The 25,756-nt window shown below is 37.2% G+C and overlaps 1 protein-coding gene across 5 annotated transcripts; it reads left to right on the forward strand.

Annotated features, from left to right (window-relative positions):
* Window positions 1-159: 159 nt before the first annotated feature.
* Window positions 160-23,759, forward strand: ABHD18 (abhydrolase domain containing 18). Of its 5 annotated transcripts, XM_049815400.1 has the most exons (14): window positions 160-260; window positions 3,282-3,449; window positions 4,280-4,388; window positions 7,690-7,774; window positions 8,901-9,001; window positions 10,742-10,820; window positions 10,910-10,994; window positions 11,816-11,843; window positions 14,109-14,247; window positions 16,321-16,410; window positions 17,126-17,227; window positions 19,483-19,858; window positions 21,477-21,639; window positions 22,661-23,759. In XM_049815400.1, the coding sequence occupies exons 3-14, from the start codon at window positions 4,297-4,299 to the stop codon at window positions 22,710-22,712; spliced, it is 1,392 nt and encodes a 463-aa protein (XP_049671357.1). In that variant the 5' UTR covers window positions 160-260; window positions 3,282-3,449; window positions 4,280-4,296; the 3' UTR covers window positions 22,713-23,759. The 5 variants fall into 5 exon arrangements, with proteins under 5 accessions (XP_049671357.1, XP_049671355.1, XP_049671356.1 ...); XM_049815398.1 differs by lacking the exons at window positions 160-260; window positions 3,282-3,449; window positions 4,280-4,388; ... (2 more) ...; window positions 10,742-10,820; window positions 10,910-10,994 and adding an exon at window positions 13,547-13,689 and having other exon boundaries at window positions 11,079-11,843; XM_049815399.1 differs by lacking the exons at window positions 160-260; window positions 3,282-3,449; window positions 4,280-4,388; ... (2 more) ...; window positions 10,742-10,820; window positions 10,910-10,994 and adding an exon at window positions 13,595-13,689 and having other exon boundaries at window positions 11,079-11,843.
* The last annotated feature ends 1,997 nt before the right edge of the window (window positions 23,760-25,756 follow it).

Below are 25,756 nucleotides of genomic sequence, written 5' to 3' on the forward strand. Positions count from 1 at the left end.
GGGCCGGGGCTGCCGCCGCCGCCGCCGCCTCCCAGCCGGCCGAGCGCGAGACGCGCCGGGGCGGGGGCGGTGAGCGCCAGTCACGCGCGTGGGGCGGGGCCAGCGGCCCAAGCAGCGCCTCCTCTCTGCTTGAGCGCCTGCGTACGTGCGCCTGCCCGCGCGCGAGGCCGGCCCCGCTCCCTGCTCCCTCCTTCTTCCTCCCTCCTCCCTTTTCCCGCCCGCCCATGTGGTGCCCAGCACCGGTAGCGCCGGACTGTCGGGTGAGTGACCTTCGCGGGGAGAACGGGAGGGGATGAGAAGGGAAGCGGGGGGGGGGGGGGGTCAGTCAGTCGGTCGTCAGTCAGTCAGCCCGGGGAGCGGCGGGTGGTCTCCGTGCGGCCCTCGGCTGAGGGCGAGGAGGAGCCGTGCCCCGCCGGGGCTTCCCCCCCCGTCCCGGGCTGTGCCCAGCCCCGGTGGACGCTACGGGCCCGTCCCCGCCGCCGGCTGAAGGTGGCCCTCCCCCCCCTCGCGGCGGGCTACCGGCCCCTGTGTTGGGGCGGGGGGGGGGGTGGGGAACGGCCTCGATGTCCGGTGGGCCGCTGGAGGCTGAGGGGACGCGGGCCCCCCTGTCCCCGCCGCGCCTGGGGGCGTTAACGGGCTGTTGGGCGCCTCCCGCCTCCCCCCGGGGAGCGCCCGGGTCCCGCTCGGGGCGGGCCGAGGGCTCGGCGGCCTGAGGTGGGGGGGTTGTTCCGCCAAGCCGCCGGTGAGATTGCGGGGGCCGCCTGCAACCCCGGGTCGGCTGGGCACCGTCTGTTGAGCCCTGCGCTTTGGACCAGTAAATGTTGGGGTTCCCATCGGCTGAGGATAACCAAAGGCAGAGCGAGGAAAGGCAGGTAGGCAGCGGCAGGGCGGTGTAACGCTTCTGGCTTAGGCCCCTTTGTTTATTCGCAGGCTCCACTGTGTGTGTGTGAAGTTGTCGTGGGGCTTGTTTCTGACTTGTCGCCGTGACTTCTGTGTGATTTTTATTTTATATTTTTTTATAAGCCGTCTTTCTTCTGTTGGAGGGAAAAGAGAAAAAAAACATGACCTGACATGACTTGGAAGAGAGATGTTTATTAAAAAAGTAATAGGGCAGGGAAGTTAAGGACTTGGCCTTCAAAAATAGATACATCTTCTTGGCTTTTTCAGGCTGGGAGCTGTTTCATATTCATGTATCGAAGCAGTAGTCTGGGCCTTTAATAACTTCTTTATGTACTTTCCAGTTGTGTTTTTCTTGTAAGCGAAGCTGCGTGCACTGGATTAAAAGGAATAGCTGACCTCTTTTGTGTGTTGGATTTTGGATGAATTTTTGTGTCTGTTTCTGTGAAATGAGTGTACACACCAAAAATTTATAGTTATCGCGCAGTATGAGGGTGCTGGAAGCAAAGAAAAACACTCTTCCTAGAGCAAGAGCCTAGTTATAATTTATCTTTAGGTTTGTTTGTCATTTTTCCTCGAAAATACTATTTTAAAATGTAGGGGTTTTTTTAGTGGATCACTTCTTAATGTGCCTTTGTGTCTGTTACAATTTCTGTTCATAACTTACAATTATGTAAAGCTTACTGTGTTAGCAATATACTCATTGAATATTCATAACACGGGTACTGTTTCTCAGGCTACACAACTATGCAGCATCTTCATCAGGTCACTGCTTCTAGCTGACCCGTCTTAAAAAGGAATCATGATGCGACATGTGTGGTATCAGGTGTTGGAAATCCAGTTGCTTTCCGAAACAAGCTCTTTTCTCAAGTTCGAACCTGCTAAAATACACTCTTTACTTCTACTGTGAAGTTATAAAACTTCAGCTTCCAACAGTTAGATTTGCCTTTTCTGACAGTAAAAGTATTGATAATTGTCTTTCCATGTAGACATTGATGGGTAGTGATGGAGGCGTGTCCTACCCTTTTGTTACTAAGAAAAAACCATTTTGTTTCTCAGTAATATTTCTGAGAAGTTCTAAACAGCATACTTCACGTACTTGGAATATTTTTTTTGTTCTAGTGTTTCCTGTCCTCTTTCTAGTAGTGGTTTAATCTTGAATCTGATTAATTGAAATATCCTGAATTACTTTTAGAGTCTTTATTCAATCAATGAAGTAGAATACAGGATGAGACAACCCTTTCACCTCAATCGATGTTGCATTTAAATATAATGTACTTGTCCAGAAACTTTTTTTGGCATTCCTTTGGCGCAACAGAGAGAGCTCATTCGAACTCTTAGCAAAATCAACGTCTTCATGTTTTCTCTCTTATTTGGCTTTTATTCTGGAGCAGGCTTAAAATAAAACAACAGAAAACAAACAAAACATGCAAGGCTGCTTTGTTAAGCATCAAAACATTCATTAAAATTTCTTTTCACAATTACTGGAAAGCAGTGTACCAATACAACTGCAAATCTAGTTTAAGTATATTTTTGACAGCATAGACTTACTTGTGTGCATACTTGCTCGCAACTGTCTTCCCAGCCCCATAGCTGGACCGCTCTATATTGCTGTTCCTGTCTTCACCGCTGAGTTCTCTTCTAGCACCAGGAAAATATTAAGCTGTCTCCCTGCTCCAAAAAGCAGAGGAGGGACCTTGAAGAGGCTAGCAAACATCTCCTGTCTGACACCTCCACAGCATGTGAGGTCGATGGATATCTCCAGAGTGGGCAAGGAAAAAGATTGTATCAAGGTTGTGATTCTACTAGACCAAGCAGATATGGATCAGAATAATAAGATTACAGTGTCAGCTCTTTGGGACTGGTGGAGTAGGAAATAATACTTCCTTAAAATAGAAGGTCCCCACTTTGACTTTCTGGTTATTTCAGGTATTTATTTGTGCCCTGTAATGGCTGAAAGTAGAACCATTGTGGCTTTCTAGGATGCTTGTTCTAGTATTCAAGTACCTTAAGCTGTCTGTAATTTGTATTTTGATAGTAACTTACTCTAGGTGTTAAAGCTTTTTTCTTTTTTTTTCTCTATATTGATTTTTAAGTATTGGCTTTTTAGAAATGCAAAGGAATGTATTAATCTGACCATAATTTTAACTTTTTATATTCAGACAAGTTTATTTTAAGAATGACCATGTTAAAGTGTGGTAGAGTAATTGAACTTTGGATTAAAATGAAAAAAAACCCTCCATGAATTAAATTACACTATTTTGGAGTGCGATGATGTTTAGACCATTTAGTATGGAGGGATCTGGAAATACTAGAAAATAGTTGAAGGTATCTTGCTAACCAAGTGTTTCTATTAAATCTGTTTTGTTTTTTTTTTTTCTTAGGTGTGCACAGATCCTGGACTTTTTTTTTTAAATTGAATAACCTGTATCCTGCTGACCAAGAAACCAGATTTGAGTTCTCTTTTCTTTTTTTTTTTTTCCCCTCCCCCCCCCCCCCCCCCGCTTCCTTCCTCATTGGAAGAGCACAGTAGTGGCTCCGTGTTCACTTCAGTAAGTATTGCTTTGAAAATAATACGCAGCTTGCCTAAAATCTTGTTAGCTTTAGCTATATTTGAGCTAGTGTATTTGCTGGAAGAGAAATAATACTGGGAAGGATTTTGATGGCGTGATTTCTTCCCTGAAGGGAGTTGGGAGTATCATTTTCAAAACCATGAGAAATGACTTGGCAAGAATTTGAAAGGAGTAGATAGAATAAGATTTAGGATATGTTTAAGACACCAATGAAGAGAAGTTTACAAAAATTATAAGTTTTCATTGCATCAGTGACTAGAGCTGCATTTTTTCTTTCTTTTCTATAAATAAGTAATTATGTAGCTAGAGATCTAGATTTCTAGATGTTTAAAACCAAATATTGTTCCAAGCTTCCATTCTGAGATGTGTTTATGAAAGCCCATGTTGAATGAAAGGTTTTTGCCAACATAGCTATGTTGACAGGACAGAGATCAATGTCACTGTTTTATCGGTTCAAGTAAAATACAGTTAGTATTGGTTGAAGTTGTAGTTCTGTGATCTTATGTGCATCTTTAGTTGGCTTGTCATCAATTATGTGATAAATTTCTGGTTATATTAGGCATGTTAAATTCCTACTCCTAAATTTCATTTTCCTAAAAAGTCTAGAGTTTGCATTAACTGCCTTTGTATTTTGCTTAAAATAAAAAGAATTGACCTGAATGTCAGTGTTAACTTCCTTGGAATGAAATGGTAGGGCTTTTCATTAATACAGATACCAGAATAAGAACCTATTTTGTGTTGCAATCAATGAACTTGCCACTCAGGTTAACCCCTTTAACTGCTTTGTTTTTACCTGTTCTTTTTCCTAGATGTCAGTTTGCTGCTAATGGGTGTAAGTAAATTAGATGTCTTGTATAGAAAGCTTCTCCTTACTAAACTTTTCATCAGAGGATGGGGAAAGCCAGAGGATCTGAAAAGGTGACTTGTTTATGCTGTGATTTTTTTAACAGTACTTTATATTAAAAATAAAAAACAACCCTTGAAGCACCAACAATTCTTACTGTCCTGTATAAAAAAATAAAAAAAGCTGTTAAAGTTTGTTTTGTTCAGGAAATCATGTGTTTCCATACCAAGGGAGGAACTGTATTTAGAAGAAGCCTTAAAGGGATTTGCTACATCTTTGTGTTAAAGAGGCTTTTCTTGAGAGAATGTATATGTGTCCAACTACATTTTTCACTTATGCATATATAACATACTTCAAGTGTTTTCCAAAAACAAGACTTGATGAATTTTTGCAGAGGAGTTGTTCTGTTTAACATTAAAGAGGATCTTGCTAGCTTTCTGTATATTCTTAATAATAATGAGCTTTAAAAGTGTAGGAAAAATGTAATCATAAGTTTCTCTTGTAGCCCAAAGTAGTAAACTCATTCTTTTTAGGTGTCTTGAAAATAAGAAAAAAAAAGGAAGTACCTCTTAATTTTTAAATATTTGCTGATTTTTATTAGTTGTCATTAAGAGTAGCACTTGGAAGTTGAGCACTTGCATTTTTTAAGTTTAAAAATTAAGTGATTGAATATATATATTCTGCATCATGTAGTATTTAAATAGGAAACAATAAATCTGCATTTGATAAGCTAATTCTTATGTATTTGAAAATCAATAAAGAAAATTTAAAAAAACTGAAATAAAATTTTGTTCACTGTGGATAGCAGTGAGTTATGTGGGGAGTTGTTTTTTGTTTTTAAGTCCAAGTGAAACATCTCTTCTTGAAATGGCATTTGGATTGCTTTGTATATCTGTTTTCAGTTGATTTTTCTTGTAAGTAGCAGATTTTCCTGTAAAATGAGAATGTCGGATTTTTAAAATATTTAGTTTACTTTTGTTGGAATAATCAAAACAATGTTTTATTTGTTTTGATTGCAGCACTTCTGTATTCTGGTGTGTGTATCTGAAATGGGATGTTTTAATGTTATTAAAACCCTCTCTTAAAAACTTTTAGGTTCTTGGTGAGAGGTGATGAAATTTCACTCCCCCCTCCCCCCTCCAACACAATTGCGATCTATATAGGGGAACTTCTGACTAATTCTGCTAGCTGTTGCAATACTAGGCAAGGCTTTTTTTTTGTATGAGGTCTATAACGGTAATCACACTGGTGTCAAACACCAATAAAGAAGCATTGCTGGTAGTAGTAATGGTATCAGCTACGTTTCTTCCTTTTTCATGGGAGGGGGGGAAACTTCTCACATGAGATCAAAAGTTGTGGGGGAAGCATGAGGCAGGCTTGCTGGTCTGAAAAGTGGAAGATGACCTTTTCTGTGTATTGCCCCTGAGTGGGAAGAAGATGAGCTGTTCCCCAGCAGCTTGGATTCACCAGAATGAAGAAGGGAAAATACCACTTCCTCCTGAATCCTTACACTGGCTAGTGGGAGAAGGGAGTACTACTCCCTGGTATGCATGCCCTGTCATGCCAGAAACACTGTCAGCAGCATCTGGGGTTTTGGTGTGGTTTGTTTTTTTTTTTAAACTGATCACTGTGAAGCTCCATTAGAAGAAATTACTGAATTTCTTGTACTTCAACTGAGATTGACTGATATTACAGACTGCCCTGCCTAGATGTAATCTGAAGTTCTGTATGCTCACCCTTGATGCGATGACTTGATATCCTAATGCTTTATCCTCAGCTCATTAGCAAGAGTTGAAATTCCTCAACATATGCAAGATTTAGCCTTTGGTATCTTCCTAACTACAGAGGGAATACATAAATGCAGTATTCTCAGAGGATTTGGTGTCAAGGAAAACATCTCTTCATTTAGCTTACCCTCCACACTCATGTCTCATACCTTTACCCTTATTTTCTCAGAGATACTTAATGCACTTGCTGTTCTGTATAAGAAAAGCAAAGGCTATATAGTAGAGCTATTTTTGATATGGTGGTAAACCGGGTTTTCTTTCCGCCTTTTTGGTTTGGTTTTCTCTGGTGTTGCAAAGGTGAACAGATCATTCCTGTTACACTGTTGTTCTGTACTTTCCACCCAAATGTGCTGTTTTAGGTGGCCGGGTAACATTGTTGTGTGTATTTATAACCATAAGACTGAACAAGTTATTCTTAGCATAGAGTATTTAAGGTTGAGAGGGCCATCCTGAGGGCATCTAGTCCAAATTCCTATTTGAAACAAAGCTAATTTCTTAGCTGGTGCAAGTCACTTGGCACCTCATCCATTTGAGTTTTGAAGGTCCCTTGAGGATGGAGATTATTCATAGTTTCCCTGGTCAATCTTTTCTGGTGCTTAGCCACTATCACTGTGAAAAAAATCTTTCACTATGTTCCAGCAGGAATTTCTTACGTTGCAACATGCAGCCATTGCCTGTTGTCCTCTCACTGTATACCTCTGAGAAGAGCCTTGTTTTGGTTTCTCTGTAAGATTCTGCAGCCCATGTAAGTAGCAGAGGAAAGCAACTAGATTTGCCCCTTAGCCTTCTGTTTCCCCAGGCAGTGCAAACCCTGGTTTGGTTTTGGTTCCCTTGCTATAAATGCAGAGGGTATGCCATTGGTCTTGCTAGCTGCAAGGATATGCTGCTAACTCATGTTCAGTTTGCTGTCCACGAGAAACCCCATGCCTTTTCCTGCAGAACTGCTACCTCGCTGGGAAGTTCCCAGCCTGTATTGTTCCGTGGACTGTTCTGTCCTAGGTACAAGATTTTGCAGTTTTATTGTTGAGCTTTAGGATGTTTGTTGACCTGTTCCTCCAGCTTATCCAGGTCACTCTGAATGGTAGCGCTGCCTTCCAGCCATCAGCCTCACCCTCCAGTTTGTGTCATTCATGAACTTCCATAAGTGCTGCTAGTAACTTGTTTCCAGCTTGACTTTAGATCATTGGCAGCTATGCTTTGATGTACACTTTTGATGTTGGCAGCCTGTTTCTCATCTCTTCAGTCTGTATTGTCCCAATGTGGCTACAAGGATGTGTAAGTGTAGGAGGTAACTATGTCTTAATCTGGCCCTGACAAACAACGTATGTTTTCAAGATATCAGGTGTAAAATACTATTTAAGAGCTGTGCAAGCAATGTACTTGAGCCTTTTGGTTTTTATTTACGTTAAAAATATTCTGTTATATCTACACTATGGTAGCCTGATTAATCTGTAAATGCAAAGCTGGCTTCATAACTTTTACTTTCTTTGTGGTTTACTTCATCTCCTGAAATTTTTTATATATATATCTATCTTCTCTTTTTTTTAGATTAAAAGTTGAATCTTCTCTACTTGTTTCCTTTCAACAGAATATTTGAATTCAGAAAAATTATTGGAAACAGGGAAAAATGCCAGACGCTGGTTTCGAAAGATTACCCAGTGTTCATTGACAAGGTACTTAAAAGCAAGAGATGATGCAGTTTAACTAAATTTATTTTCCTGATGTTATATGAAGGTGGAATCAACTTGGTACTTTACCAGGCTGCTTTTACAGGATAGAAGAATTGAATCTTGATGTCATGTGAATCTGCATTTTCCTGTTGTCTGACATTATCACTGCATCACTTGCTGCTGGGATTGGCAACTGGGGACTTGAGTTAGGGAGTACATAGAGATAGGCTGGCGAATGCACCTCTGACAATATACAGTTAGCTTTTGCTGATCATCAGTTTTCTAACAGGTGGCGTTAACTGACTTCACTGGTGTTCCCAGTTGCTCTGTATCAAGAAAAGGACATTAGAATTTATCTGTGAGGGAAGAGGAAGTAAGGCTGTAGAGCCAAAAGAAATCAATGTAGTATGAGTTCTTAAATGCTCTTGATTGGAAGAAGGACGCCTTGTGCTTCCAAATGAGGTGTGCAGATAGAAGTAATCATTGCCCTGAAGACATTTCAATCTACAAAGTGTGAATAGGGGATTGGAAATGAAGAGTAGTTCTAACGTCAAATAAATGTATTGGTGGCCAATGCTGTGGCAAGCTAAAACCAAGCTAAACAGTTTGATGGTTTTATTTTATTTTATTTTTTTAAATTGAGCTGCTGTGGATAGAATTAGGCAATGGCAAAAATGTGAAACAGGGTTGGAAGGGACAGGAAAATGAGCAGTCGTGTTGGCTACTAGCAGAGAATGGAAGGAAACAGAATAAGGCAGTGGCTGTACAGATACTGTTTTATTTTTTCCCCAGTAATACTATAGTTGGGACGGGTGGGATGTCGGATTTTAAAACTCAAAAAATGTTCAAATCTTAGTATGTATTATGGAAGTTACTTAAAATGGGACAGCATTACACTTTATTCCTTGATTCCTTTAATAGGTCATTTAATAAAAGCAAAGTTTGAAACAAATGTTTTGACTGTGTTGATAATGTGTGTATCCCCGTATTTGAAATAGAACTCAGCGTTGGGGGGTTTTTTAAGTACATTTTTATCCTGTAACAAATTCTTCTACTTTAAGAGATTGGCTTTCAAAGCATGTTAAACAGTGATATGAAATATACTGCTATTGTCCCATTCTCTCTGTAGGTTGAGGAGCAATCCGACTGTAAAATCCTCGAGGGGCACTTCATTTCCCCATTGGCTCATTATGTCCCAGGTATCCTGCCAGTCGAATCTCTTGTAGCAAGGTAAGAGAAACCAAGTGGTATTTCCTTTCTGAAAGTAGTACTGCAGAGAAATAAGAATGGTCTATAAGTAGTTTTATTGTGAAGCTAATTTATTGTAAAAGAGATTATCTGTAAAATATTTCAAACCGGTTTTTGTACTAATGTGTTGAAACAGATTTTGATCTCAAAAGAGAAGATAAATCTTATTCATGTGATAATTTAATCTGTGTAAATTAAAAAAACCCCTCCTCTAGATTATGTCCTTTGCTAGGGGTCTTTTTTTGTGTATGTGTGTGTGTATGTAGAAATCATATTGCACAAAGCTATAGTTAAATTATTTGTTTGGCTTTTTCCGAATGAGCAGGATACTGGAAATGAAGGATACTACAGCCAGGACAGTAGCTGATTGCTTTATACATAGCAGGAGAAGCTGTTAATATGAAAGAAGCATGTTATATTGTATGTGAAGGAATGATTCCAGCCTTCCGTTTACACTGACTACAAAAATATTGTATGTGTACTGAAGTAGTAAGTTCATTTAATTGTAGCAAGAGGATCTGGTGCCTTTCTTACTTGGCAAGCCAAAAAAACCCCATTCTCACAGAAAGCTGTATGATCCCTAATAGTCAGATGATACCTAATGGCATTTTTTCCTGGTTTCACATTAACACTGCTTTGCAGTTGAGGAGTGGGTTTGGAAAGGGAGCATAATCTCTGTTTGTTTTTAGTTTTGAGCTAAACTTTCATGATGGAATATTTTTTCCAAGCTTTGTTTAATAACTGAAACATAAAAGTTTGTCAGCTCAAGTTGTTACTGGCTTTGTGAATTTTATCAGTATTACTGGTTGGTGTTTTTATGTGTACTTAAACATGTAACACTAAGGAATGCCAGAAAAAGTTTGATGGTCAAAATATCAGTTCTTTTCCATCTCTCCATCGGTTAGAGTAAGAAACTCTCTCTTAACATTATTGGGACTACCTAGTACCATAGTGCAAAACATGGTATATTGATAGTATACTGATTGTTTCCTTTTATATGTTCTCTTACGGTTTGTAGTCAAGTTATGCTAATTATTACATTGGACTGTATTGTTACAGTTTTGAAATGCTCTACAAATTTCCCTTAAGATTGTTGTGCATTGTGTGAATAGTTGTACGTAACAGTGCTCCATCTTGTGGGGAAAATACTAGTGGCTCAGAAGTGATTTTTTTTCGCAGTAGTTAGATTGTAAATAACTTGAGTAGCAGCAGAAGACATCAAGTGATTGATGTTGGGTGTATAGAGTAGTATCATGGGTTTTATGTTAGGGTTTTGATTTTTTTTAAAAAAATTTAGATACATTGCTCATCTCAATCTTCAGTTTTAGCTGTTGTGCCCTCAGGAGAAAAATAGCAATGCTGCCCTAGGAGACCTAGTCATACTTATATAGGCTGCTCTTCATCTGAAGTTCCATTTCTCCACTCTGCAAAGTTTAAATTGTGATGATGAGGTAGTGGTCTTTTTTAGGAACATGATCTTTCAGCTTGGCTCCTTTACTTGTTTGGCTTTTATTCTGTCCTACTTGTAGATTCCTTTCCTTGACATGTTTATGAAAAATGATATTGCTGAATCACTGGCAGTTTGCCTGCATGGATTATAAAAATACTTTATTCTGTCGTTTTCTTTTTTTTCTTTTTTCTTTTTTTTTTAGATTAATTTCTCTGGTGCAGCTTGTAAATGGATATACTTCCTTTGCTAAAATAGGTATATGTTTCTCATAGATTTCAGTTCATCATACCCAGAAGATGGAATAGCAAGCACAGACCTGTGTGCATTCATTTAGCAGGCACTGGAGATCATGTGAGTATGTAAACTGTAAAATTGATTGTTATCGAGAAATTAAATAATCAGATTTTATCTTAATATATGTTTGTACATCTTATCTTTAGCACTTCTGGAGGAGACGCACATTAATGGCACGCCCAATGATTAAAGAAGCCTGTATGGCTTCCCTATTGCTAGAAAATCCTTATTATATCCTTTTGTGGAAAGCAAGATACTTACTCTCAACAGTCTCTCCAGAAGGTAGAAGACTTATCATACTGGTATAATACCAACTTTGTGGATCAATTTCCAGTGGAGTTTTCAGCGGATAGAAGCAAAGAGCAAAGTATGACCATTGCATGAAACACGATGTGTAACAGTTTAATATAGTATAATATAATATGCTACTTTTACACCAAGTATTGCTTTTCTGATTTTTTTGAAAATGTCTTCTACAGCTTCTTACTGTAGTCATTAGAGTAAAAGTTCTGATATGAATCTGTATACTGATGAAAGTACTGATATGATTCCTTTAGCCATGACAGAGTGAAAACTATGCATTCATTCTACATCATACTGTGTGACTTCTGGATGTATTAATGACAGAAAAGAAAGTTGCCTTTCCTGTCTTCCCTTCTCAAACGCAACCCTTTGGTACCTCAGGTACTTTTGAGAAAATTGCTGCTACCATTTAAGAGTTGTTTAAAAAAAAAAAAAAAAAAAAGTTCCATCCTGTCATCAACTCATCAGTAACTTCTATAGCACTGTCATTCTATTTTATTAAATAGGATTACTGGTTACACTTTTTTCCTAGCCATATACCTGACAAAAGTAAAATCTTACATTGCAAACTACATCATCAACCTACATTTAACTTGATTTAGTGCCAGTTAAACATTTAGAATTTAAGTTCTAAATTTTAATTAATCCATGCTATTTATGTGATTTATTTTATTTTACTTTATTTTTTTTGTTTTAATTGCCAGTTTTTACATAGCAATTTTTTACTTTCTTTAACTTGAATCTTGTACATGGCTGTAGAAAACCTAAGGATCAATTGTAAGTATTGCTGTTACATTCGTGGATACTGTCTTTCAAAATACCACTTTTTTTTTTTTCTCAAGAAGCTCAAAGTAGTATAAACTTTGATAGCTTATTGGGGAAAAAAAAATCCCAAGCGTGGACCACTTGCTAACCTGTTAATGTGAAAGTGTCTACCCATTGTTAGACTGCTTTGTCTTTTTTTGTGTTAAAAGATCACAGTGATTGGGAAAGTTTGCACAAGATGAACTTGCAGTATAGAGTGAGATGCAAGCAAGTTATGTGAATGCAAGTACCGGTTTACTTTCCTGATTCACAACTGTGCATGTACAAATGCTGCAATTATATTTCAGTCAACTGTGAATAATCTTTGGACAGACAGTGTATTTTCCTGTTATAATTGCTAAGGTTTTGCTTTTCCAAGATATTTTAAGGATTTACAGTCAGATGTAAATAAATCTGGTGGTGCTTGTTTGTTAGTCAGTGGAAACTATGCAATATTCAGTATTTTATGGTACTTGCTCCCTTAGTCACTTTCTTAAATATGAATTTAGAAACCTAATTAGGCGGTCCCATTTTTTTTGCTTTTCGTATTTTCCGAACCACTGGAGTATAAACAGAATTAAACAGGATATGTGTCTGAGGCAAAGCTGTGGTTTTAGTCTACCAGTGTTTCTTAAAGTCCAAATATGAGTTGGTGTTTTAATCCTTTTTAGTCCAAACTTGGATATTTAACATGAGTAGAAGACGCATAGAAGATGATTTATTTTTAAACCTGTCCATTCTATTAGGACTTCACCAGGAGCACTGTCTCACACTAAAGCATTTTAGATTTTCTAGATTTTATTTGGATTTCCTAAATCCAAAAGCTTAAAAAAATTACTTTTAAGGATAAAATTTTAATTAAAAAAATAGTTTCTAGGTTTTTTCAAGGTAGATACTGTATTTTATTTATTTTGACCTAAGAACCACTGTTTTAAAGAAAGTGAATTACATTTACCAACTAAGATGATTGTTGTAAAATTGCTTTTTTTGGTAGGAAAACTGCTTAAACATATATATATATATTTATTATTGCATTTTAAAGTGTAAGATTATAGGAAGGTGACAGAGTATGTGCTGGAATATGTCCATTGGTGGGTTTTTTTCCCAGTTGCTGAGCATTTAATGCAGAAGAATAAATTAAATATTTTGGCAGGGATATTTCTAACTCTGTTCTCAGTTGTCAGCTTAGTATATATGCATGATGTAGAGAAGAGTTGAAAGGGGAGTGCTCAGTCTAATAGCCCAACCAGTAATTGTCACTCTTCGATACAACATTACAAAGCAGCAGCAACAGTGGTTTTAGTTAATATGCTAGTAACAGTGTTTAGTAAGTACAGCAGCTGGAGAGAGCTGAGGAATCTGTAGGAAAGAATTACATTAGCCTATAAATACTGGTCTGCAGCAGCTATGTTCATTTCTCCTGTGGCTTGCACAGTAAGCTTTGTCCTTGTGCTTCAGAGTGTCTCAAATGTGTTTGTACGCTGGCAGAAGAGGGCAGCAGCCTTTTGTAACCTGACTGTGCGATACTGAAAATACACAGTCCCCCTCCCCAAATTAGAGGTATATTAATTGCTCTGTAAAATGCTTTTTTTTTCATTTTTTAGAGTCCCTCTGATGGTTCAGCTGAATAGCTTTCTACTTTTTTTTTGTTTCTTCTGTGTTTTAATGCTCTGCAGTACACTACATGAGTTTCTCAGTACCGTGACAAGCTTCCCACTTTACAGTTTCAGTCTTACAGTGACACTGATGAGTGCTTCCAAAGCTGACATACTGATTGCTCTTCAAATGTTGTGTGCAATTTTTCAATGATATAAAACAGGTAAATAAGAAAAAAAAAAAAAGAAAAAAGGATTGTTTCTGCAAATGAGATAGTGTATGTCTAGGACTGTATCACTTTGATGCTATTTCTAAAAGATCCACTATAACTTTACAGGACAGAAGATTACTACTAATGAGATTCTAATGTTGGCAATATCTGTTTCTAGAAGACCAAACTGTCAGTGGTATTATATTAGAAGTTTAGCAGGTCTCTATTTCTAGTCCTCATTTAGATGAAAGAGTACAAGTGCCAGAGAATCTGGACTTGCTTTTTCTCCTGTTGAATCAACAGGAGTTCAGCTCCAAAATTCTCTGGGGTTGTGATTAGGCTTTGTATAGAAGTTTGCACAGAATGATGAGAACTGTCGAAATTTAATCTTGGAAAGTAAATCCTATATTTTCCTTTTCTGGGGAGAAAAGACGGTCATGTTTAAAAAATGTCTCGGACCTGTTTGTGATGGGAGGAGCTCTTGTTCTAGAATCGGCAGCTCTTTTGCACTGGCTAGAGAGAGAAGGCTATGGACCGCTAGGGATGACTGGAATTTCCATGGGAGGACATGTAAGCTTTTATATTTCCTGTTCAGTAATTTTTGTTCTAACTTCTCATTTCATCAGTTAGCACATGGAAATAATTTGTTTTATAGTGTTCCTCTTGGAAGTACTTTAAAATAAACATTTAGAGTCATGAGAAACAAATGGTTGGCAATTCTCATGTTCTGTGGTGCTGAATTACTATAATCCTCAATAAGTACTGACAAATCATAGAGCCCTTTGTCAGCCATCTCCTGACAGGCTTAATAAGAATATAAGCTTCTTGCATAATTATGTTTTTTTTCCACAAGGTGGGGGGAGAAATGTTTTCTGAAAGAAGGTCTGTACTGATCAATTGCTAGTTTTCCTTCTTTTCCTTAATTCTTCTTGCTTAAACTTTTGTGTTTGAATGCATTGTGTGAAATGCCTCCTCTTTGTAGGCATGTTGTAATTGAGATGATTTTTGGTGTCATTTCTGTTCTTAATGCATCTTTTTTTTTTTTTTTTCCCCAATCATTGATATTGATTAGAGAAGATTTCTATTGTGAGGTGGATAACATTTTGTGTGTAACACTGTGCACATTCAAACTAAAACAGCAGTATATTAGTAAGATGCTTGAAACACTAATACATGCTTAAAATATTACTGCTTGTGTCTCCCAAGATAATAATTGGTCCATGAGACATAGGTACAAAGCTTATTAAAACAACTTACCTCTGTTTTGCTGATCCTTGTTTGTTTATTGTTAGGAGCTAAGTAAATAATGTTGGTAATAGTAGTGTCTACTGAAAGGAAAATAATTTTCCCCCAAAGCATAATTTTATAACTTGAAATGTCCTAAATGTGCAAAAGCACCTTGTTGATTTACATAAACATCACCCTGCTGAAACAACAACTTCTGTGTTAAACATGTCTCCCCTGTCTTATCTGTAAATTGGATTGAAATTCTCAGACTGGTATATGCACCACTAACCATGCAGGACACTTCAAATGCTGTGCAAGTGCTATGGGGATAAATGAGTGCTGTATCCTATACCAATGGTCATATACAGCCTGGGTATAGAAGGAGGCAAGATCTGAGAGAGTGAGTTTGGAAACTCCTTTGAAACTTTTTTTCTTAGTCCAGGAAGATACTTTTTTGGCTAGTCCTTACTTATAGGACTTCCCGTACAATTTAAAACCAGGGAAATAAATCATATTTGATGTTGATTATCTATAAAATGTGTTTTACAACAGAAGGTAGGTAGTGTTAATGAAGTTTTACTGATGGGGAGAGCTGGAACTAAGAAGAAAGAAGTCAGACTTCCTGGCTATCAGAACATAGATATGTGGTATTCCTGTAACTTTTTATTAATAAAAAATAATTAGAATAGAATTATAGTTCAGTTGTATAAAGCCATTTATTAGAACATCTGGCACAGACATGGGGTATTTTATATTAAGGGGTTTACACTGTTGTTCCGTTCAGAGCAATAAAATTTGTCAAGAACATACTATATAGGGAACTTCTGTACGTTGAGCTTCTTTGCTCTGGGTGGGGTTTTTTGTTTGTTTTTTTTCTTCAATAAACAGAATATTAACAGAAATGTGTACTGATAACTGGTGTAAAAGTAATAACTTAAACTTTAAAGGACAGAAAGTCTCCACTTAACGTGCTAAATTACTTTTTCACATTTTGTTTCCAGTATACAAATTTTAAAAGTATAGAATTTTAAATAGTCCTTCTTGTAGATTGCCTTCATTTTGCCCTGGAATAAGCTTGTGAGACCTTGATGAAAAGGCTTTTATAGGTGTTTTTCATGGTTTTAAACAACTAAAAGGTCAGAATAAATATTCCATTGGGAATTCTTAGAACAAAAAGCCTTTCAGCCTTGAAATTAGTCCTATCCAGAGCAATGTTTTATTGTTAGGGAAATCACTGAAGAATAGGCTGTATCTTCTAAATAGGTGAAAGTCTATCCAACTGCGACAGTCCTTAACTGCTTTGGCACTGTGTATCTGTTTGATACTGTATAAACAAATAAATTGAAGGTGAGAGAGTTCTTTTTACCATGTTGTGACTTCAATATTAAAATATGTAATAAGTGCCTTTGATTCTAGATGGCTTCACTGGCAGTGACAAACTGGCCTAAACCATTGCCATTGATTCCGTGTCTTTCCTGGTCAACAGCTTCTGCAGTCTTTACTACGGTAATTAGCATATTTTTGTTAATATACTAGAATGTAATCAGATATGTAAGTTAAAAGGTTTGGGTTGGCCACATTCACCTTTTCAGTTAGGGGCATTTCATTACCCTTCAGCCTCTATTAGTGACTAGTGGCAAAACCCACCCTTCCTGCTCAGGATATACAACACATGATAAGGAAGGTACCTTTGAGCTACTTCAGTGGGTCATGTACCAGATTAGGGGTTGGGGCTGGTTTGTGGGACAATGATTAGAGGCCTGGTATGAATGTGGGAAGGTGAGGAAGCAAGCTTTCTTCTGCTCAAAGCCTGGCTTAAATGGTTGGGAAATAATGCTGCTACTACCATGAGGGATACCTGTTTTCACTACTGCTGCCAGCACAGGTGAATGAATACACTGGGTTTGACAGCCATCATGGGTTTAGCTCAGTCTAGATGCGTGTAAACCCTGAGTGGGACTGTTTTCTGCCATCTTTTTTTTCCTTTTTTTTTTTTGTTTTGTTTGTTTTTTAAAGGGAGGTGGGTTTCCATGTCCTATGTTATAATATGTGCTTATGCTTTGATTACAATAATTCTAAGGGTTATGTGGAAATTTGGGCAGAATTCCACTGGAAAAATCAAGTCTCAGAGAGGAACAGATCAATTTTCTATGTATATCATTATTTTAGAATGATCTCTGGGTTTTACTTGTGTACTGGACGCTTGTCTTTATAATCTCAGGGTGTGTTGAGCAAGGCAGTGAACTGGAGAGAGCTAGAGAAACAGTACTTCACACAAACTGTTTATGAAGAAGAAATCATTCAAATGCTTGAATACTGTGGTGTAAGTATAGTTTATTTTCCATATTTGCTAATATTTACATGTGAAAATCTAACAAATAATCTAACTTCTTTTTACTTCCAGTAAGAGTAGCCAATTGTTAGCTAAAACATGCTTGCCTCTTGTTTCCTTATGCTTTTGATAAATGTAATCTTTGAAGGAAAACCTTCTGAAAAAGAGAAGCTAGTATTTTGGTTGTATAATGTGTGTTAAGTATAGCCCTTGCTACAAGTTTTTTTTGTGACCACACTTAGTGTAATCTGCAACATAAAATTAATTAAATCAAAACATGAAAACTGTAGATAATATTTCCCACTAACTGGCTTTATAGTCTGGAAAGCCAATAGCCTGGCATGTAAATACAAAACCATCATTTATTGCCCTTTGAAGCAATTGCTTCCAAATATTCAATGCTGTAGAATATTTTTAATATGTAGCAAGATTAAGTTACTTCTCTAGTTTGTTTAGAGTGCTAGGTCTCTCTATTTCAGTTCCTGCATGTGATGCTAGCCCTCCCTCAGCTTTAGACTTTTATTGCACGAGCAGTTAGGATAAACAGGAGGTAGAGCTTTTGTAATTAGCTTCTTGCTCCTTACGAAATACAATTTATTGTCTGCATATTTTTTTTGCTTTCTTCTTGACTCTTTTGGACTATGGTTGAAAGACTCTTCCCAAGGGGAATTTTGTTGCGTCACTGCTCTTCTAGATTGGAGTGATAACTTTTTAAGAATTGCTTATATGTTGCAACACTGTCTTCTAGCCATTTCTGGTTAATAACTTTTTTCCTAAGATTCTTTGCTTTGTGACAGTACTTTTTTAAATATCTTACAACAGGAGAAGAGGGGCTGGGATGGAGATGGTTACTTAGGCGCTTGCCATTTTTAAGTAAAATACACTCTAGGAACACTGATGGAGCAGGCAGAAGTCTTCAAGGCTAAGTGCCAGATCCTGCACTTGGGTCACAACAACCCCATGCAACGCTACAGGCTTGGGGAGGAGTGGCTGGAAAGCTGCCTGTTGGAAAAGGACCTGGGGGTGTTGATCAACAGCCACCTGAATATGAGCCAGCAGTGTGCCCAGATAGCCAAGACGACCAGCAGCGTCCTGGCCTGTATCAGAAATAGCGTGGCCAGCAGGACTAGAGAAATGATTGCCTCCCTGTACTCGGCACTGGTGAGGCCGCACCTTGAATACTGTGTTTGGTTTTGGGCCCCTCACTACAAGACAGGCGTTGAGGTGCTGGAGCGTGTCCAGAGAAGGGTAACAAAGTTGGTGAGGGGCCTGGAGCACAAGTCTTCTGAGGAGCAGCTGAGGGAACTGGGGTTGTTTAGTCTGGAGAAAAGGAGGCTGAGGGGAGACCTTATTGCCTTCTGCAACTACCTGAAAGGAGGTTGTAGTGAGGTGGGTACTGGTCTCTTCTATCTTCTAGGACGAGAGGAAATGACCTCAAGTTGTGCCAGGGGAGGTTTAGATTAGATATTAGGAAAAAATTCTTCACCGAAAGGGTTGTCAAGGTTGGAACTGGCTGCCCAGGGAAGTGGTTGAGTCACCATCCCTGGAGGTATTTAAAAGATGTGTAGACATGGCGCTTAGGGACATGGTTTAGTGGTGGATTTGACAGTGCTGCATTTATGGTTGAACTCAATGATCTTAAAGGTCTTCTCCAGCCTAAATGATTCTATGATTCTAAAATGAAAAGAAGAAACATTTCAGCTTGTGTCTTCCTAATATTTAGAGACAGTAAATTTTTCAGTCCTAAACCTAACATTGCACCTTGTCACATATGTTTATTGCTATTGCCTATCTTTCTTCATGTCTATGTAAGTGTTCACTTTTTTAATACTTTGCCAAAAAGATATTACTGCTCTTTTGAGAGTGGAAAAAAAAAAAAAATCTGAGAAGTGCATAGCTTTTATGAGTTATTTGCCCAGAAAATTAAGCTTAAATGACTGCAATTATAAATTCAGAGTTTAATACAGAATTAAAAACAGACAAATGTTTGTATCATAAGCTACCATATATAAGTACTTTCTGCATTTTTTAAGCTGACAGAAATGTAAAATTAAATTATCAAGAGGTTATGATGATCAGGATTTGAGTGATACGCAGGCTGAAAAAAACAAGTACTGTGAGCAGTGCTGTTTGTATCTTTTTTTCTTCTTATTTTTTTTTTTAATATTGAGTTGATCTTAAAAATACGATTAACCCACTGGTTTAAAGGAGAAACCCTTAATAAATGACCTGCTGTCTTTGTTTAGACGGATTCTTTCAAGATGGGACAAGACTTTGTTAAAAACTTCCCTGACAGTGTGGACAGTCTGGAGCATGTGGATGTGACTTCTAGAATGTTTGACCTTGATTACTCAAACAAGACTGTATCTAAAGAAGATGTTCACAGCTTTACCACAAATAGAAGTACTCTAAGTGCCTCATCAGAAAGACTCTTAATACAAGATGCTCCTAAAATGCAGTGCATAAATCAAACATTTTCAACCAGTAGCAATAGCAATAAAAACTTAACCAGCGAACAAGGACACAGGATAAATAAAAGGAGGAGTGACACTTTACAGAGAGAATCCTTAAGGTTCATGAAAGGAGTAATGGATGAATGTACTCATGTTGCTAACTTCTCAGGTATGCGTTTATTTGTTTTAATGTGCAGTTTGGAAAAGTACCATGGAAGGAAAGGTATTTTCTTCATTCTCCATTGTTGTAAATCTGCTGGCATCTTAGCTAAAATATGAAAATATCTGGAGTGTTTTCAGTAGCATCTATTTACCACTCAATTTCCTAATTGTTTTTATGTTTCTTCTTAATGGCCAACCAATGATAAAGTGAATTAAGAATTTGCCTTTCAGTATCTTTGCTCATTTTTCTCTGCCTGTGCATGTACCCACTGAGGACTCTCAACCTGTCCTAGGACATACTTTGACTTCAGACAGGTTTCTGACAGAGTTGTCTTTGAATGTCAAAACATTCTTGATACTGAGACCCTGTGCCGCTTCATTTTTTAATTCTGGCTTTCAGTACTCCACTGGTAAATGTTTTAAAAAAAATAAATATCCAAAGATTAAATCCAAACACTAGCATAGATTTCTTGGCTTGGACAGTGTCCCAGATCGCTGCTAGCCAGGGATACTTTGTGACAAATACCAGTGAAGTGCTTTCCTTAGCTTTAAAAGCTATTTCAGTAGACAGAAAAAACCCTGTAAAACTTATATTCTAAGTCCAGACATTCTTCTTTATCTAGACACTTATCCAAGTATCACTTAGCTAAAGCATTAACCTTCCTTGAAACTTAAGAGAATCTGTGATCCTAAGGCACTTGTCAAAGTGATGTAGTCCTTTGTGTCAATTTTCTCCCAGGTCTATTGATGCTCTGGGAGACACTGCGTCCCCTGCCAGGGTATCTTTGGAGTGTGTCTAGAGAGGAGCTTCAGAAAATCTGCCTAGCATTCAGATTTTGTGGAAACTTGAATGGAGGACTACAATCTATCTTATCATTACATATCCTCTATAAATCATCTAGTATATGTGAAAGGAGAGGGTCTAAATTATTTGTAACACCCTATTTTCAAACATCTTGGCTGGTTGCTCTTTACCATACCACATACATTTTTTGTGAAGAGAGAACTCTTTGACATAATTTTGGTGTTATTTTTGTCAACATCATTTTGGTGTTATTCCTGTTAGTAATCTGATTGGTGCAATTCTGGTTATCAGGAATAAATATGTATAACAATACGTTGGGATTTTTATGTTGTAACTAAAACATATAGGAAACGAAAGTGAATATATTCTGCACTTCGTCTGATCTCTTACATGAGAATTTGTCTTTTTTCTTCTCCTTGAGGAAAAAAAAATAAAAATGAAGTGTCTACTCTATTGAATTTCACATCTCCTAGTTCTTTTCGTGAAAAAAAGAGATCTCAGAGAACTGACCTGAATGCTATAGAGTTTTGTTGATAAGAGGAAAGACAATTCTCCTATGATTCCTCAAAGACTTGTGAAGTTTTCTGCTTTAAGGGAGGGAAGGGGATTGATTAGTTTGTTTTTCTACTGATGGCCTCACTACTGTAATGTCAAAAACCAGATAAATTCTGCTGGAGACTTTAGAAAATATAATTTTATTAAAGCTTAGAATAATTCTAATGTTTTTAGCAATAGAGAGCATTTCCACAACGTAAATCTCAGCTGATGTGTTTCCGTTTCTTACCTTAGATGAATTCAATTTTGATTTGTTTTTCTTTAGTTCCAGTTGATCCAAGTTTAATCATAGTTGTACAAGCTAAGGAGGATGCATATATTCCTCGAACTGGGGTACGTAGTCTTCAGGAAATCTGGCCCGGATGTGAAATTAGGTATCTGGATGGAGGTCATGTCAGTGCCTACCTCTTCAAACAAGGACTCTTTAGGTAAGCTAAACAGGAAAGTTTAAAAATAGTTGAGAGCTTAAAACTGTAACTTCAAGACATAATTTTTCTTCTAAAAGCAAGTCTATAATTACTCTGAAGGAACAAATACCAAATACTGCTTTAAAGAACAAGTTATTGGATCTGAAGTAATTTAAAGAGAGTGTCAGCATTTCCCTTTTATGAGCAAAGATGAGGTGCAACATGGCTCAGATCGTTCAGTAAGCCAATGGCAAGAGGATGATTCTTCTCACTTTTGTTTTCCTACATGAGCTTTTACTAAGTTTGTTCAGCAGACACTAGAAAATATTTTTTAACCAGTGACTGCTTATGTTGTATTGCGCAACTGTTGTCTTTTGCAAATGCTGTCTCCTGAGGATTAAAAAACCCACACAATTGAGGATGAGAATTGAAATATAAGCTTGACTGCAAATGAGTGATACTTGCGTGAACTCTTGCCTTAGAAATACTAGGCGTTGACTTTCTGAAGACAGTTTTATAAATCAGTTACATAAATGCAGTTCTTTAGTTTTAAAAAGTTAAATACTTGTGCTGTTAATTTTAAAATAGAAAGAATTAGTAAGACTGTACATCCCATTTAGGAAGTCTAAGCACCAACAAAAAGGAATAGCAATATACCAGGTCAAGGTATGGTAACCACTAGCTTATTGTTATTTAAAACTTCAGCCTTATTTTATGACAGTTGCTCAAAAATTATAAATTATGCATGTCTCTGAGCCCTTTCCTGACATGTTTGAGTAGAAAACTCCTAATGCATTAACGTTTGCACTTGTATTAAAATTGGTAAACAGTCCCACTCATTCCTGAAAAATAGATTACTGGATTGAAGTGAGACATCCCAGCAACAAGTGAAGGAGAAAAGACTACCTAATATCACATTTTTATTGAATGCTGTGTTGAAATTGTGATGATAGCTTTGTAAATATATTTGTAAATATATGGAAATATACACATCTGCCCTTTCCCAAATTATACAAAAGATCTTCTTTTTTCCTTGTTTTAGACAAGCGATTTATGATGCATTTGACCGCTTTCTTCAGAAATATGCAGTTTAAAAATCTTCATAATATATTCAAACTGATCTCATTTGTACTTTGCTTACTGGAACTCATATTTGGAAAACAAGCCTTTTGCAGCGTTGAGTGGATGGTCACTGACTTTGACTGTTGTCGGTAACAACTATCAAAAACGGTGAAGTACCAGCATTACATTCATCTCAGACAAATGCCATTCTGACACACTTGCTTCAGCTTTACCTGTGAAAAAGCAATGGCAGCCTTTGTTAGTCCATGAATGGTTCATGTACTTCATGTTTAATCACATGGTGTATTCCTTTAATTCTGAATAAATTCTGAATTGTGTATCAGTTGAAAACAGACCAATCTAAATACTGAAAAAATGTAAAATTTGCTGTAGGGCTAAGATGCTCTCTTGCACTTAGTGTATTTCTAGTTTGTTCCAGGTACCTTGGTTTCCTCTTGATTCCTCGTCCCCTTGCTATTCCTACTGTGTTGTACTATGGCTTTGCCAGCACTCAGCCTCTTATGTTTGTCACTGATTTTCTCTATTATGAATTGAAAATGAGCTATAATAGAAGGGGCAGCATCAAATCTTGCAAAAAGAGACTTTCAAAATTCAATGAAGAGTGAGAGAGACGTTCAATGCGTCCCTGAGATTTTTCTGCTACTGAATTAAACTGTGCCATTCCAGAAAATCATGTAGCAATTCATTGATCAGGTTCACAAAATTGAATAAGTGAAAACGGAGTGTCTAGTGATTAATTGTTTATGTTCATTCAGTTGGATAACATAAAATTTTTCTTCTAGAATTTTTTTTTAGAATGCTAGAGGAAATAAAAATGTAATCATTTTTCTTTAGAAGCAGTGGCACAGAGTCTGATTCTAAGCAGTTAAATCAACAGCAGATTTCATGGTGCTATAAAGACCTGTTGGAAACATTTCAGCAGAGGTCCTTTTTAAAGTGCACTCAGTGCGGATACGCAAAATACAGTTTCACTGTGTAATATTTAAAATGTATGTGAGACAAAGGGTTATCAAAACAGTTCTGTTAGCTCCTTATTTTTCAACACTTTTTTTTTGAATTGGATGAAAAAAATTATGAATGCATTTAAGAAAATCCATAGTTGTTTCTTCTTTTGGGATCAAAAATGCCAATAAATTACAGTAGAATAAAAGGTTGTCATGCATCAGCTGTATACGGTATCTGTTCACATCTGATTTTGTGGTAATCTCCTGTAACATTCTTTTAAAGTTACTTTGCAGAGAAGTTGGAAACTGAAACACTTCAATATTAATTTTAGTACAGTAATGACCAGAGTTACACAAAAACAAACAGAAAACCCCAGCCATTTTTCACGATATGTGACTTTTACACCTTTCAAATCAAGCACTTCATTGATCTCTGTGGTTAGTGTAATGGTTTTCAATAGGCAGAGTATGAATTAAACAAAGCTCAGTTTATATAAATATATTCTCTTGAATTTTAGTCTGGCAGACAGGACTAGTACCTGGGAGGAAATAATGGTTCACTTGAAAATCAGATAAGTTCAGGTAAAACTGAAGTGCAACAATTTGTAATAACCCAAATTATTTAACATACAAATGTATTGAAAATGCAAAAGAAGTTATCTTCTGTTGGAAGTTAAATTGCTTGTTTCAAGTGTTTTTTCATAATTTTAGATAGTGTTGCTTTCATATGTATTGGGAGCAAACGTGAAGTGAGTATCACATTCAAATATAGTGAAAGTGTTGGAAGGTTTGAAATCAAATATAAGTAAGCTCACAAATTTAAAATTGAAGGTTTGAATACTATACTAAAAGATTTATGGGATTTGCATTTTACAAGCTCTTTCATCAACTAAGAGTGTTTTACAAGACCATTGTTTGCTGTTCACCAGCTTTTTTAGATCTCACATTTTAAATGTGTTTGTGTGCTTTGTGTCCTGTTTCTGTTGCAGCTACGAGAAAGGGAGATAACTGGTGGCAAGGGAAAGGGCTTGAATAAATGGAAGAGAGAGAAAAGACAGATTTTGCAAGGCAGGGAGTAAGTGCAAATAAAATCAACTTCTCTAAGCTACGAAGTATAACATGCCAAAGTAAATATTTTCAAAGCGCACAATACTATGAATTACACAACTGATGGGAACTTGACATCCTGAGGTTAGTGTTCTGATGATATTACTAACAAGGTTTAACTTGCCAAAAGGGCATACTATTCACAGAAGCAGATTGATGCTAATGTAACTCCTGTTCGTGAGACTGTCTTTTGGGATAAGTAGTGAAAGACTCGTCTCTGACAAGAATGAGAAATGGCACTTTGCTATGTAACTAAAGTAATGTTGCCAAATATGAAAGCCCAGTAAGAAGCATTTAAGAAATTTCTCAGGTTAGAATAACAAAAAGGAAAAATGAGCTCTGTGGTCTATTTCTGCCAGTTATCAGACACAGAAAGCTATTATCTGGCCTGTGAAGGGGGAAGTCTTGCTGTGTAAATGTTTTTAACCTTTGGAAAATTGACTTTTTAAATCAGATTTTAAGGTTAAATCCTAAGAAAGCATTATTAATAATCCATTTTGATGTTAAATGAGAATGTGATTTTAATCCAGCAATTGCATGAGAAAAATACTGGGATAAGGTTCCTGCACTAAATCCAAATAGCAGGTAAGCCATTCTGTATGTCTTAAATTTATTGTAAAACTGGCCTTGATCATTTTTTGGTTTTAACATTTTTCAATAAAAATCCTAAAAAAACAGTTTGATGTCAGTTTTTTTCTTTCTTGTTAACAGGAATTCAAAATGCATCTCACTGTCACCCTGTAATCCTTTTTATTCCTACTAGCACTGTAGCACAAGAAGAGTAGTTAAACTACAGTGCAAGATAAAAGCTTCACATAACAGTGATACTGCTTTCATGTTTTTCTACGTGTAGTGCTGAGTAAAGAAAATAAGCTTGTATCATCTAATTAAGATACCGTTGTGATTCCAATTTATTCTTTCAGAGCGTGTTGTAGGACTGTCCAGCAGTAATTGAAAAAAATCACCCTAGTTGGTGGTGGTTGCTCTTGCAAGGTGGGAAGGTA

This window comes from Accipiter gentilis, chromosome 12, assembly GCF_929443795.1.
Source record: "Accipiter gentilis chromosome 12, bAccGen1.1, whole genome shotgun sequence".
NCBI classification, from domain to species: domain Eukaryota; kingdom Metazoa; phylum Chordata; class Aves; order Accipitriformes; family Accipitridae; genus Astur; species Astur gentilis.

What these genes read in the sequence shown, in the direction of transcription:
- ABHD18 (XM_049815400.1), top strand. Translation starts at nt 4,297, where the DNA reads ATGGGTGTAAGTAAATTAGATGTCTTGTATAGAAAGCTTCTCCTTACT. An exon ending in AAGCCAGAGGATCTGAAAAG is followed by an intron (nt 4,389 to 7,689) that starts GTGACTTGTTTA and finishes TCCTTTCAACAG; the next exon opens with AATATTTGAATTCAGAAAAA. An exon ending in AAATGCTTGAATACTGTGGT is followed by an intron (nt 17,228 to 19,482) that starts GTAAGTATAGTT and finishes GTCTTTGTTTAG; the next exon opens with ACGGATTCTTTCAAGATGGG.